The 16,385-nt window shown below is 39.7% G+C and overlaps 1 protein-coding gene across 1 annotated transcript in view; it reads right to left on the bottom strand.

The window, feature by feature from the left end:
- Positions 1 to 1,063, bottom strand: part of FER1L6 (fer-1 like family member 6) — a 213,514-nt gene extending 212,451 nt beyond the window's left edge. Inside the window, exon 1 of the mRNA XM_005564037.5 lies at positions 946 to 1,063. Within this exon, the coding sequence (XP_005564094.3) occupies positions 946 to 968 (23 nt within the window). The 5' untranslated portion in view covers positions 969 to 1,063. The remainder of the gene's footprint in view (positions 1 to 945) is intronic.
- Positions 1,064 to 16,385: the final 15,322 nt, after the last annotated feature.

Here is a 16,385-nt window from a genome sequence, read left to right as displayed (position 1 = left end):
CTACTAATTTGTAAATGTTCTGAGAGAGGGATTTGGTCTGGTCCATTTTTGTAGACCTAGTGCCTAGTAAAAGAACATATTCATAACATGGTCAACAAAAATTTAATTAATGATGAATTGAATGTTAACAGTCAATCAGCAGCCCAATTCTATACTAAATCCCGATTCTGTCCCCTGTTTGAACTCACGACATACCCACGTAATTCTACCAAATTACTTTGCAGATGAAAAGAGACAAGTGGAGTCTCGTTTCACTTTAAAAATTGTCCAGACCCTTTGTATCCTGCCACAAACCAATGATAAGCCAAGGCTGCCCCTGACCCCCCTGGCTATCGTGGCCATGAAGCCAAAGTTTTAGCCAGCAGAGCTTCCTAAACAAGTCTGAGTGAGGCCAATGGACATCATTCCTGCAAAAGAACTGAAAGACCTCAACTCTCATTTACAAACTGAGAGAAGAGACTTTGAAGCAAAAAGAAATGGCCAGAGGAAGAAAAGAAACCACAAGCTTGGGTTGGCTTTCCAGTTTAGTGCAAATGAATAAGGAAAAGCCCTAGTTGGGAAAAAGAAAAAGAAAAGAAAAAAAAAGCATGTAATACCTTTACAATATTACATGTTACAGTTCAGGGAATGAATTTTTTTTTAGCATTCAGAACATTAGCAACAATTATCTCCAATGACAATATGAGTTATGATTAAATTCCTCTTAGCATCTACATTTTCCAAATAGTCTAGAGTGAAGATTATTTATTTACTCATCAGAAGAGGAATAGTTTCTTTTAGATGCATGATCAGGCCCAGTTGTCCCTCCTGGCCCACTTTTTCCTACTAAGACTTAAGTCTAATAACCCATGAAATTTCTGAAGGGAGACCCTTGCCCCTATCTCCCAGTCCTTTGACTCTGGTCACACCCATAAGCTTTCCTGTTAAGAGAAGGAAATATGTTACTTGGCTTTGGATGGATTCTCCATTCTTCCTCTTTTTAGTGGCTCCTCTGGGCTAGGAACACAGCAAAATCCTGATGTCTGCCTTTATCCAGATCCTGGTCACAGGCTTCTGAGTTTCTGAGCAATTGAGTGGGTGAGGCTATTTGTGGGGGTTGGGGGTTGGGGGTTGGGGGTGTGGCTGAATCAACACTCATTGCTCTGCATGGCTGTTTGCAGGCATCATGTTACTAAGTGCAATCAAAAGTGCAAAGCAAACTGTCCCACAAAGAGTGGATCAATCTTCCAGGCTTCTTAACCATCCCCACCCACTGATGTATATCTTCTTCCCCGTGAACGACAGAGCCAAAAGCTAAATGCCTTCAGGCTCAAACTCATATTCTTCTAAAAACATCATTAGAAGAGACTGTAAGACCATCTCATGTCAAGGAAAACATACTAATAAGGTCATTCAGTTCTCCTAGAACAGGGATGTCTGATAGAACTTTCTGCAATGATGAAAATATTCTATTATCTACACTGTCCAATATGGTAACCACCAATCTATGTGACTATTGAACATTTGAAATGTGGCTAGTACAACTGATTAAATTTTTTAAAGCTAATTTAGATTTAAATAGCCATACATAGCTAGTGGCTACCATTTCAGAACACTGCAATTTAGAATCCCAAAATGTTAACCCTAAAAAAGACCCCATAAATCATTCAGACCTTTGCAATTCCAAGACCCATTTCTAATACAGAAGATGTATCCAGACCTTTCTCATGTTAACAGAATGTTTAGTGTGTGTTCATGAAGAATGTCATAATGACCAAAACTAGGAAAAATTCAATTGTATTTTAATGTTTTAATTAAGAAAATGAAGATTACCATTAGGAATAATTTCATAACACTTTTAATTGCATTTTGTTAGCCACAACAGTATCCTCGTGCACATATATGATAGACATGTGTGAGGTATTATTTTGCCCAGCCCTCAAACTTGTCCAACACATGGGTACCCAGATCCTCTCCAATAACTCCACAGTCCCCACTCACCATTCCCAGAGTGCAATAGTGCAATGTGGAAACCAATGGCTTAGTCCAGACCCCACTTTGAGAGAGAGAAAAACAAAAACAAAAATGTAGCGCCCAGCAAGGGAGGACACCTGTCCAAATCACATGGCTAATAAACAGTAGAGGCAACCTGGCGGCCAGACCAAGCCTCCTTTCACTGTGCCACAAAGCCCGAAGAGAAGAAACACAGCTGGAAACCTGTAAGGGAGAGGTAGCTGGCTATGTTGAAAATGTCTCTCTTTTCTTTCTCTTAGGAATTGTGGAAAATAAAAAGAATAGATTTTTGTAAATATCAAATATATATATATGTGTGTGTGTGTGTGTGAATCAATTATTTAACATGAACAAATAATTACATAAGTTTGTCTGTGAAGGGACTATGGAAAAAATGGAACTAACTCCATTTGTATTTATTAAATACAAATACTTTCTGTAGTTAGTAGGTATTAAGTAAAATGTGATAACTTTCAATATTTTTTCTGAAGCTTTTCTAACTTCCCCAGTCTCTGTGGGTTTTGTTAGCATCTGTGAGTATCCTCCCAGAAATAAGCAATAAAATATAAATTATCTCTTAAAAATAAACCAGGTTTATGGGCTCCTTTTAGTGATAGTAATCAAGACGCAGAAGAGCGAGCCAAGATGTCCTCCTCAGTTACCACATTCACTTGGCAAAGAGATGGGTCTAACACCTGGTGATCTGACTGCTCTTCTCTTCCTAGATCGCGCAGACCACGCTGCCTGCAACAGCATACACTGTATTGCTCTTGGTTGGCAGGAAAGTGTTTACTAGAGTCAGTGTTGAGGATTTAGGGAAACAGGCTTTCCATTTTAAATGTCTCTGCCTTTGGATTCCCATAGCATTTGATTTTCTTTTATTTTTAACCTGGATCACAGTCACTATGACCCTGGACTCTGGAGTTAAACTGCTGTGGCTTGAATCAAGACTCTAATACCTACTAATTACAGAAAGTTTGGTGATTTGCTTTACCTCTCTCAGTCTCAGTTTTCTCATTTGTAAAATAAAGATAAAAATTTACCGCATAGCCATGTTGAAAAATTAAGGCTGATTCTCAAAAATCTCATAGAATGGTGACTGCCAAAAAAAAAAAAAAAAACTCAGTGCTGTCTCGGAGATACTGTTATAATGAATTATACCTGTGAATGTGTATATTTCCCATGTTAGGCTATAAAATTCCTGAGGGCAAAGACTGTTTTGATTTTCTAACCACCCCAACCCCCTACAGATGCAAAACTTTATAGGTGCTGTGCAGGTGTTTGTGGTGGTTACAAATGTCAGCTTTGATATCATCAAACATACCAGAGAATGAAGGCTATGATCTTCTTACTGTATTTAGTAGCCTTTTTTTTTTTTTTTTTTTTAACATTGACAAGTTTGTTAATGTCCCTGGGTCTCAGTTTCTTCATCTTTTAAATGGGCTATTCCATTAGCTAACTTGCAGTTTCATTGTGAGAATTAAAGGATCCTAGGATGTGCTAAGCATTCCATGAAGGCTGGCTGCTGTGAGCATATTAATATGCCATCCCCGCTCCCACTTTCATGAGTACCATGTTATGCTCATGCTAGAAGCTGCTACTAAACAAGAATCTAGGGCTTGGTTTTCAGTGCACTCCTTTATTTGCTTTCTCCATGCCAAACAGATTCCCTATTGCTAATAGAAGCCAGAGGCTAGTCTACCATAAAACCAGGGTGTGCTGTGATAACAGACTTCACGGTGCACATGCCAGCTGTTCCTCCGGGAAGAGTAAATTTGCCCTGTAATTCTCTGGAACAAAACCAACAGCCTGTTTGCACAAGAGCACAGAAATTCAAAACCAGAGATGCAGCCTAGTTTAGATGACAGGTTACGGGTCTGAGTTGGGGGCCTTGAGTCTGAGGACTTGATCTCACTAGTAACTAGGTGCATGCTCTCAGACAATCCATTTCACAACGCCAGGACTCTGTTTCCTTTCCCCTATAAAGAAGGGCCTAGATTAGGCCATCTCCAAGGATCATTGCAGCTCCTGTGTTTCAGCATCCTAGGATGAGCTCGCTAAGCGAACAGGAAGTTGGACACAGAATGCAGAGCCAGAAAGACTTGGGTTGAAACCCCTACCTGTTTGCCTTTGATCCAGCTTCTTAATCTCTCTGAAGATTAACAGAGGGTTTCTTGGGTTTCTCATGAGTAAAGTGGGGGTAATAAACATGACTATTAGAGAATTTGAGACAGTGAATGTGAAGCCTGACACTGCCTGGGCCATTGTAGATGCTAAGTGGTAGCTGTAGTTATTAGCATTATACCATTGTCACTGTTACTAATACTATTACCTTTCTTTTAAAATGTTAAGGCCCAAAAACATTTTATTGCATAACTATCATGTGGAATCAAATGGGAATATCAACTCTTCACAAGTAATTTTTTTAATGTGTTAACTTTCTTCTGTGTATAATTACTATTCCTTTTCCATTTTTTTGTCTTGAATCTTTTCATTTCCAACTCTAGAACTTTACTTCCTTAATAATAAACAATATAGGTAAGTATATGAGGAATTCCATGGACTCCTGGCCAATGATCATCATCCCTGTCATCATGATCGTCACTGTCATGATAACCATCACCTTTACAGCTCCATTTTTCAGTACCTGGGGTTCAGCAGAATGAGTGACTCACCCTAGACCTCACTGCCCATCCAACCAGGAAGTCATAGGACCTGGACTTCAGGTTAAACTTCTGACTCTGAAGCTCATGATTATTCCACCTGACCATCAATTTCATGCATTAACTCAAGTTTTTCCTGTCATTGCCTTGACTAGTCTTAAAATATATCTCTTTTAAAGTAACTGCCCTTTTATATATATGGAATTTGAAATATAGCATTTCTTAAAGTTTAACCCTAACTCCTTGGTCTATCCAATTGCATGCCATCTAACTTAATCACTTTTCTCCCCTACTAGAAGACACTTAAGCAAGTTTTGGAAGACCTCTGTTTTTCACTTCAAACATATCAGGAAGGTTTATTTCGGGTGAATAGAAGCAATGTTTCAGTTAGGTTTTTTGGTCGCAAAAAAGGAGCTAACCAAGTGAGGGATGAAGATTATTTTAAGGATTTCCACTGAATGAAATTATGGTGAACAAAAAGAATGTTAAGTTATCATGAGATATGGCCACACAGAGGATGGGACTGAAAGATGGTGCTTGACCTAAAGCAACTCCAGCAGTGCTGAACATAAAAGGTCTTAGGTCCTCTCCCTAGTGTTCTACCAACTCACCATCTGCCATCTTCTCTAGTGTCCTACCACGTTGCTCCTCTACCCCATTGTCTTCATGCCATTGACTGGATGTCTTACTCTTTCCCCACTCAAGTTCTCTACAGAAGTTTATCTCCAGCTCAGCTGATTACCATTATTACCGTTTGAATAGTCTTTTCAACATGACAGCATATCCTAGACCACTGATCAGCAGATGAATCTGCTGCTGCCAGGTCAGACACGGCTTGAGGTATCAAACGTGGCTGCCTAGGATCCAGCTAGGACAGTGGATGGGCCCACTTTACTTAGAAAGGGCTGTAAGCCACAGCAGATGCCATGATTATCACTGCTAACAACAACAGAGTAAATTTTTTCTCTCCAGATGCTGCTACTTATTTCATATCAACCTAAACATGGTGTGTCATTTTTATAATTTTTTGTGTCTCCATATGTTTGCAAAGTCCTGACTGATGAGGAATTTCAGAGTTAACTACAATAACGACAATAAAAATCACTTTCATAGATACAGTCCTTTATGATGATGACTTCCTTTTAATGTCCTCTGTTTCATTTGATTGTTACATCATCCACTAGTTGACAAGGCCAGTTATCATTGTCACCATTTGACAGAAGAAAAAGCTAACGTTTAAGAGAGATAATTGGCCCTAGGTTACGAAACTGGTTACAGATCCGTTTGGGTTTTAGACCTGTTTCCCAAGTTAATTTCTGAAGGCACAGAAAGCAACCTTTTTCCCCTCAACCTTTATGTTTAGCTAATCATGAATATGTTTTGAGTCTTAATATACCTCACCAGTCTCCTTCAGTCTAGGCTCAGATCCTCATTAGTTCTCACCCTGGATTGTGCAGCATCCTCCTAACTCACCTCTGCCTCCACTCAACAACCTTTTTCATCCCTTCCTCCATAGGCAACCAGAGAGGTCTTTTAGAAACTGTTTTCAACAAGTCATCTCCATGATCCCAGGCCCTCACTGCCCGCAGAATAAGGTCCGAACTCCTTGGGAGTATATTCAATGTCTTGGAAGATTTCACTCTATCCACTTCTTTGTCTTATCGCTCGCACCCCACCCCCCACACCCCAGCCACTCATGTCCCCATGCACTCCAGCAGTGCTGGCTTCCAAGCCTGGCTTGCATCTTTCTCCCTCTTCATCTTTCCATAACTCACTGTCTGCAGACTAGAATTAGCCTGTAGATGGACTTGGATCACATTGTTATAGGGTGGTTGCTTTATCAAATGCGTTGACAATGTTTATGAAGATCTCCAGCTTCTCTTGAAAAATTAGTGGATCATGTTAACGGTCAACCTGAGCCTGAGAAGTGGTTAATCCATTTACATGGGCCATGCCCCACCAGTTGACTACAATCCCCCCTAGTCCCTATCGTCTTACGTTCAGCTAGCTTCACTCATAATAGTGATATGCTTGACCCCTTTGACATTTGAATTTGCAACCTTTGCCTTATGTTCTTACCATCCAAAATGTGTTTCCTCATATACTTCTATTGAAATCATAATCACCTCTCCAAAAATCACTCATCCATAAAGTCTATATTGATTCCCTGAGCTGAAATTAATCTCTTCCCCCTCTGTCCTCCTAAACTTGTTCATTGATTCCTCTACCTATAGCATCTAAAAGACTTCACCAAGTCTATCTCCTCCACTAGGTTATGAGCAATCTTATTCATCTGTGTGTTCCCACACTGCCTAAGATATGGTTATCCTTACTCTTAGTAAATATCATTAAAAAAAACTTGTTGAATTAAACCTAATTCAATCAACAGCTAAGCTTTCCAATAGAAGCCAACTCGTCTGGGATAATATTTGCCCATTTGACATCTAGACTTGAGCTTCTGTTAGTACTGATGGCGTCTACCTCTTACTAAAAGTCTTATCTACTGAGGAAACAAACTGTTTTCTAAAGTTCTATTGACTTAAAAATGCAAGCTCTTAAATAAATTATTTTCCAAGGAGAAGCAAGAGCAATACATTTGCTATGGCCCTGAATCAATACCACTCCCAACTGCAGAGTATCTTGTAAGAACCTCAAAAAAGAAGGGACAGAAATGCCCAGTCTTCACACCCCCAGGTGAGGATTAAATCACTACATCATGGTTTATTCACAAACTTCCGTTTCCTCAACTAATACGTGTTTCTTACACACATTATTTGCCCAAGAGAACCTATTGTTCTGTCTTTCATGCAAGTTATATTTTTTATGAGTTACTTCCCTGTATTTTTGGATTTTGAGATCTCTTGTAACCTTTTAACGTTTTTTTAACATCCATTTTTCAAGCATCTAACAGTTTATCAGGCATGGTGCTTGGTTCTGGGATGACAAAAAGAAAATACATTTGTTCTCAACTCTGGGAGGTTCACAGACTAGGGCAGAAACAAATACATCACTTAGATACTGTTTATCAAATGCCGTATGCAAACAGAACAAATTTTTGCTACCACATTTGTTGTGAATGTCCCATGTGTGCTGTGGTGGTGCAATATTTGTAAGTTTACTGCCCCCGACATCCAGTTTAGGTAGTAGACACTGGTGACTTATTTCTCTGCCCATTGTTTGAACCTCCTTCCTATGCTCAGTATTGAGGGGAAATTGGGATTACTACCCTCCAGAATGAGAAGAATATGGTTAAAACCCAGAGAGCTTCCCTGAAGGCCTTTCATACAATCATGTCCAGTGAGAGGCCCTCAGGGAAGCCTCCTGGGTTTTAATCATGTTCTTCTCATACTAGGGAGTGGTAATCCCAATTTCTCCTCAATACTGAGCATAGGAAGGATGTTTAGATAATGGGCAGAGAAATATGTCACCAATGCCAACTAAAGGTTGTCCAACAAAGGTTGTTATTGGACAACCCTTCCAGCCCTATACAGGCAAAATTACCAAAAACTTAGACACAGTGAAAGTCGGGGTCGCCCCATCAGAGACTGGACCATAACTAGGTGAGTTACTGACTGTCAATAAGGAAGCATGGCATGGGCCATAAAGGAGGGTGGTGATAGCAGCAGCTATGACTGTGTGATCTGTTGATGGAATGAAGTCATAGTCCCTCCCTGTACCTATGTCTCCTTCCTTTCTGTATTCTGGATGATGTGTGTGTGAGTATGTGTACACAATAACATTCCTCCTTCCTCTTTACGGTGCCTGATTGTTATGATAGGGTGTGCTGGTGGTAGCAAAGTGTATAACCCAGTCAAGAAGTTAGCAAACTACAGTCTGCAGTCCTAGTACAGCCATCTAGGGACTTTTTTAAATAAAGTTTTATTAGAACACAGCCACAGCCATTCATTTACACATTGTCTATGGCTGCTGTCATGCAACACTGACAGACATGAGTAGTCTAGACAACCACTGTGTGGACCACAAAGCTTAAAATAGTCACACGGTCCCTTACAGAAAAGTTTGCCAGGCCCTGACCTTCCACAGGTTACAGAGTATCAGTTAGGATCCCTAAATGCTAAGGGAAGAACAAGTATCCAAGACTTGAAACTGGACATCAACGCAGTTGGTCTTTCTTTAAAGAGGGGGTTAAAGGGTCTTCAGATGTGTGAACAATCTTTTTTTTTTCCCGGAGATGAAGTCTTGCTCTATTACCCAGCAGGTTGGAGTGCAGTGGCGTGATCTCGGTTCACTGCAACTTCCAGGTTCAAGCAATTCTCGTGCCTCAGCCTCCTGAGTAGCTGGGACTACAGGCACACACCACCACGCCAAACTAATTTTTGTATTTTTAGTAGAGATGAGGTTTCTCCATGTTGGCCAGGCTGGTCTCGAACTCCTGACCACAAGTAATCTGCCTGCCTCAGCCTCCCAAAGTGCTGAGATTACAGACGTGAGCCACCGCACCCAGCCACAATCATTTCATTATACTAAATGGGAGCATCTTTTTGTATGTGTTGTTGTTGTCAAACACTAAACATAGGAGAAAGGATGTAGGGTGTCTAAAGGAATAAGCCATACTGGATATGTGTCACTCACCCAGACTTTTCCTATGTTTGGGAACTATCCACAGTGTGGGTTGGGTGGGAGGTAGAGCCCAGCTTCTAGAACAGAGCCTGAAAACACTAGATATTTCATATTACACCATTCCCCTAGAGGTTATGGTGCTGGCATCTAACTGAGGATTGGCCAACTGAAGGTATCTGCCCAAGGCTTTGAATCCGAAGTTCGTTGTGCAAAGAAATGAGCAGAGAATTCACTCCTATGGTTGGGTCAAGGAACAGCAGAAATACCCAGTATTGGGAGCTACAGGGCTAGTGGCAAAGCCAGTTACCCAGGACTGATGGGAGGGGTGGTGTCACTGATGACAGCAATGGATAACCTTACCTGCCTGTCTCCATGACTCTGCCTGAATTCTGGCCCCTTGGCTTCTCTTGGTTCCTGTCTGATTTCTGATCTTGTTCTTCAGTGCAATATCCCCTCAAAAAACCCCGTATTGCTTTATGTAAGTAGGAAATTTTGTTGTTTAAACATAAGACTCTGCTGCTTTTACAGCAGATAACCAATATACAACTTAGAAAAAGTAATTTTAAGTTGTACAGCAATAATTTAAAATTATACAGCAATGTACAACTCAGAAAAAAAAAAACTACATTTGTTAAGAGATTATCATGTGCCAGGAACCATGGTAATCTTTGTATATGTATTATCACATGTGATAGTTATAAATAAGGAAACCAAGGCTTAGAGAGATGAAGTACTTGGTTCAGGGCAACACACTTGGTTAGCACCAGGTTTGTACACAAAACCAGGGAGTTTAACCACACTAGCAGCATTCCTTTAGGTCCTGCATTCTTCTACTACAAAAAGTGGGACTGAGACTATTCACGATAGCAAAAACATGGAATCAACCCAAATGCTTATCAATGATAGACTGGATAAAGAAAATGTGGTACTTATATACCATGGAGTACTATGCAGCCATAAAAAGGAATGAGATCATGTCCTTTGCAGGGACATGGATGAAGCTGGAAGCCATTATCCTTAGCAAACTAACACAGGAACAGAAAACCAACACCGCACATTCTCACTTATAATTGGGAGCTGAACAATGAGAACACATTTACACAGAAAGGGGAACAACACACACTGGGGCCTGCCGGGGGTGGCTGGGGAGAGAGAGAGTATCAGGATAAATAGATAATGCATATGGGACTTAATACCTACGTGATGAGTTGATAGATGCAGCAAACCAACATAGCACACGTTTACCTATGTAACAAACCTGCACGTCTTGCACGTTTCCCAGAACTTAAAATTTAAAAAAAAAAAATTTAAGTGGGTTAAATTAGTTTTCTAGATCCTAGCTAAAATGAAACTCAATGGCTGGATCAACTATGTCTTCAGGGGTGTGCTGCTAAACGAGCTCTCTAGAGAAAAACTCCTGAGTTGTACTGTTTGCCAATTTCCATGGTGTAAATATTCCCACCATGGCTGATTTCAAACTACCAAACGTTTAACCACTTGTTCACAAATATCCTGAATGTTTAACAACGGACTCTTGAAAGTTAGTGTGAACTGGCACCAACATACCACTGTCCCTATGCCGTTTGTTTCTTGTTTGTGGTTTGCCACTTCAAACACTTTATCTTACGCTCTTGGAATCTGAGTGGGGAGAGATCTCAGAGGCCATTTAGACTCACTGTGTAACAGTGGAAGACACCCCCTCAGGTCAGCCCTAACTTGGCATCTACCCTCTGCTCAACACTTCCAGTGGCTGGGAGCTCACCACCTTCTAAGTATCTTGTATAGGTTGAAATACTCACTATTGTCCCAAATAACTAAACTAGCTTTACGAAATAGTTGCTTTTACTCTCTGTTTTAGAGGTAGACTTTGAGTTCCCTCCTGTCCTAGAAGCTCTCTGTCCACATATCTCTGCTGAATATGGCTCTCATAAGTAGTTTTTGGCCAGGGCTCCACTTTTCCCCCGCACATCAGAAGGGGATTTAGGAGTGGGGCCTGGAGGGTGTGCAGTGTGATTATTTGCTGTGAGATTATTATATACAGAGCTAGTGCTAGATGCCTTCCAACCTTCGCTATAGCCTCAAGCAAGGAGGGACCTGCCTGGGAGTGGTGCTTAGCCCCACACATCACACACACACACACACACACACACACACACAGACATACACACAGAGTTTATTCTAAAATATGCAAATGCTTCTGTCACTCAGGATCCAGCACCCAGTGTTGTCATAAGACTTACACACCTACATATGCCCCCTAAACCAATCACACCCTTTCAGGCCTCAGGGCAACAATTCTACACATCTACTGCCCTACATTCTTGAAATCAAAGACATGCATGTGCCATGCCTCCAAGTCTTCTGTGTTATCACTGCCAGCTTTGGAGGAGGCCTCTGCTTTGAAGTGTGGGGAGGATTTGATTGGCAGAAGTGCTTAGGTAGGAGAAAAGATAAGTTAATTAAATTGTCAAATCCTTCTTCTCAGAGAACATGAGATTCTTGCATAACTCTCATTTCCCAACAGTGCCTGGCATCCCTCGTCTTGCTTCCTTTTGTGCTATAACTTGCCTTCCCCAGGGTACTCGGGAGTTAGGGCGGTATTCCCAGCAGTGGCACATTCTGCAGTATGAAATGGTCCATATTGCCCTTAAATGCGTACATATGTAAGTGTAGACTTCATATGCCTGACATTGTGCTGATTCTTTACATTGGCAATTAGACGATCATTTCTCATTTAGGAAAAAAAAAAGAGAAGTGCAGGTCTCTGCTAGCCCTCATTTAATTTTACATAAACATGCTCTTTGAGGCTGAAGCAAATCTGACTGATTTTCAGTGTGGAGATAAAATATAAAAACTGTTCTTGGAGTTATTTCTAAACAGAACTAATATCAGAATTGTCTGAATCATCAGAATCATCTATTTCAGAAAAATCAGATTCATCAAGTGAACCTTCAGCCAACAACTGTTTGAGAACGATATTACGATCATGCGTAGGAATGCTACGTTTTCTAGGATTTGACATTTTCAGCGATCGAGAATTACTATATTTTGTAAATGGAAATACCACTACTAAAAACAGAATGTTGTAAATAGAATGATGTCTTTTGTTTCCAAAGTCGATATACTAGAATGACACAAACATAATAATAAAAGCAAGATATGTTGTGGCAAATTTATCGCAGGGTAAATGCTGCAGCCGCAAGCACCACCTGCAAGTATTCTCAGGGCAAACGACAAATGGGTTAAACGTTAAAATTGGCAACAGTTTCCTTTTACTAAGATATAATTGCATTAAAAAAATAAATTACTAAGCATTATATATGAAGGAAAGATAGTCCTTTTCAGACAAACAAGCTGAGAGAATTTGCCATTACCAAACCACCACAAGAAGTGCTAAAAAGAGCTCTCAAGCTTGAAATAAATTCTGGAAATACAACAAACAGAACCTCCGTAAAGCATAAATCACACCAGACCTGTAAAACAAAAATAGAAGTGAAAAAGCAAAACCAAAAAACAAACCAAAGTACACAGGCAACAAAGAGCACGATGAAAGCAACAGTACCTCACATTTCAATACTAACATTGAATGTAAATGGCCTAAATGTTCCACTTAAAAGATACAGAACTGCAGAATGGATAAGAACTCACCAACCATCTGCTGGCATCAGGAGGCTCACCTAACACAGAAGGACTCACATAAACTTAAGGTAAAGGGGTGAAAATGGACACCAAAAGTGAGCAGGGGTAGCTATTCTTGTATCAGACAAAACAAACTTTAAAGCAACAGCAGCTAAAAGAGACAAAGAGGGACAGTATATAATGGTAAAAGGCCTTGTGCAACAGGAAAATATCACAATCCTAAACATAGACACACCTAACACTGGAGCTGCCAAATTTATAACACAGTTACTACAGACCTAAGAAATGAGATAGACAGGAACACAATAATAGTGGGGGACTTCAATACTCCAGGTCATCAAGACAAAAAGTCAACAAAGAAACAGTGAATTTAAACTATACCTTGGAACAAATGGACTTAACAGATATATACAGAACATTTCATCCCACAACCACAGAATATACACTCTATTCAACAGCACATGGAGCTTTCTCCAAGATAGACCATGTGATAGGCCATAAGATGAGCTTCAATAAATTTAAGAAAATTGAAATTATTTCAAGCACTCTCTCAGACCACAGTGGAATAAAACTGGAAATCATCTCCAAAAGTAACCTTCAAAATCATCCAAATATATGGAAATTAAATAACTTGCCCCTGAATGAGCACTGGGTCAAAAACTAAATCAAGATGGAAATTTAAAAATTCTTTGAACTGGGCCAGGCGCGGTGGCTCACACCTGTAATCCCAGCACTTTGGGAGGTTGAGGTGGGCAGATCACGAGGTCAGGAGATTGAGACCATCCTGGCTAACACGGTGAAACCCAATCTCTACGAAAAAAATACAAAAAAAATTAGCCAGGCATGGTGGCAGGCGCCAGTAGTCCCAGCTACTCAGGAGGCTGAGGCAGGAGAATGGCTTGAAACCAGGAGGTGGAGATTGCAGTGAGCTGAGATCGCACCACTGCACTCCAGCCTGGGCGACAGAGAGAGGCTCCATCTCAAAAAAAAAAAAAAAAATTATTCGAACCGAATGACAATAATACAACCTACCCAAACCTCTGGGATACAGCAAAGGTGATGCTAAGAGGGAAGTTCATAGCTCTACACGCCTAAATCAAAAAGACTGAAAGTGCACTAACTGACATTCTAAGGTCATACCTCAAGGAACTAGAGAAACAAGAACAAACCAAACCCAAACTCAGCAGAAGAAAGGAAATAACCAAGATCACAACACAACTAAATGAAGTTGAAACAAAACAAAACAAAAAGATAAATGAAACAAAAAGCTGGTTCTTTGAAAAGATAAACAAAACTGACAGACCATTAGCAAGATTAACCAAGAAAAGAAGAGAGAAAATCCAAATAACCTCACTAAGAAATGAAACAGAAAATATTACAATTGACATCACTGAAATACAAAAGATCATTCAAGGCTACTATGAACACCTTTACACACATAAACTAGAAAGCCTGGAAGAGATGAATAAATTCCTGGAAAAATACAACCCTCCTAGCTCAAATCGGAAAGAATTAGATAACCTGAACAGACCAGTAACAAGCAGTGAGATTGAAATGGTAATTTAAAAATTACCAACAAAAAAAAAAAGTCCAGGACCAGATGGATTCACAGAATTATACCAGACATTCAAAGAAGAATTAGTTCTAACCCTTTTGACACTATTCCACAAGATAGAGAAAGAAGGAACCCTCACCTCCCTAATTCATTCTATGAAGTCAACATCACCCTAATACCAAAACCAGGGAAGGACATAACCAAAAGAGAAGACTACAAACCGATATCCTTGATGAACATAGATGCTAAAATCCTTAGCAAAATACTAGCTAACCAAATCCAACAACATATCAAAAAGATAATCTACCATGATCAAGTGGGTTTCATACCAGGGATGCAGGGATGGTTTAACATACACAAGTCGATAAATGTAATACACCACATAAACAGAATTAAAAACAAAAATCACACGATCATCTCAATAGATGCAGAAAAAGCATTCAACAAAATCCAGCACCACTTTATGATTAAAACTCTCAGCAAAATTAGCATACAAGGGACATACTTTAATGTAATTAAAGCCATCTATGACAAACCCACATATTATGACACATATTACTGACAAGTCAACATAATACTGAATGGAGAAAAGTTGAAAGCATTCCCCTGAAAACTGGGACAAGACAAGGATGCCCACTCTCACCACTCCTCTTCAACATAGTACTGGAAGTCCTAGGCAGAGTAATCAAACAAGAGAAAGAAACAAAAGGCATCCAAACCAGTAAAGAAGAAGTCAAACTGCCACTGTTTGCTGATATGATCATTTACCTTGAAAACCTTGAAGACCCCTCCAGAAACCTCCTAGAGCTGATAAAAGAATTCAGCAAAGTTTCCAGATACAAGATTAATGTACAAAATCAGTAGTTCTTCTATACTCCAACAGCGACCAAGCAGAGAATCAAATCAGTATCTCAACCCCTTTTACAATAGCTGCAAAAAATATATATACTGAGGAAAATGTCTAACAAAGGAGTCGAAAGACCTCTACAAGGAAAACTGCAAAATAATGCTGAAAGAAATCATAGACAACACAAACAAATGGAAACACATCTCATGCTCATGGATGGGTAAATCAGTATTGTGAAAATGACCATACTGCCAAAAGCAATCTACAAATTCAATGCAATCCACATCAAAACACCATCATCATTCTTCACAGAATTAGAAAAAACAATTCTAAAATTCATATGGAGCCAAAAAAATAGCCCGCATAGCCAAAGCAAGACTAAGCAAAAAGAGCAAATCTGGAGGCATCACACTACCTGATTCTAAACTATAAGGCCATAGTCACCCAAACAGCATAGTACTGGTATAAAAATAGCCACATAGACCAATGGAACAGAATAGAGAATCCAGAAATAAACCCAAGTACTTGCAGCCAACTGATCTTTGATAAAGCAAACAAAAAGTGGAGAAAGCACACTTTTTTCAACAAATGGTGCTGGGATAATTGGCTAGCCACATGTAGGAGAATAAAACCGGATCCTCATCTCTCACTTTATACAAAAATCAACTCAAGGACTTACACCTAAGACCTGAAACCATAAAAATTCTAGCAGATAACATTGGAAAAACCCTTCTGGACATTGGCTTAGGCAAGGATTTCATGACCAAGAACCCAAAAGCAAATGCAATAAAAACAAAGATAAATAGCTGAGACCTAATAAATTAAAGAGTTTTGCATGGCAAAAGGAACAGTCAGCAGAGTAAACAGACAACCCACAGAGTGGGAGAAAATCTTCACAATCTATACATCTGACAAAGGACTAATATCCAGAATCTACAACCAGTGCAACCAAATCAGTAAGAAAAAAACCAAACAATCCCATTAAAAAGTGGGCTAAGGGCATGAATAGACAATTCTCAAAAGAAGATATGCAAATGGCCAACAAACATATGAAAAAATGCTGAAATCACTAATGATCAGGGAATTGCAAATCAAAATTACAATGCGA

The sequence above is a fragment of the Macaca fascicularis genome, chromosome 8 (genome assembly GCF_037993035.2).
Source record: "Macaca fascicularis isolate 582-1 chromosome 8, T2T-MFA8v1.1".
Lineage (NCBI taxonomy): Eukaryota > Metazoa > Chordata > Mammalia > Primates > Cercopithecidae > Macaca > Macaca fascicularis.
This window is presented reverse-complemented; position numbering and strand designations above follow the sequence as displayed.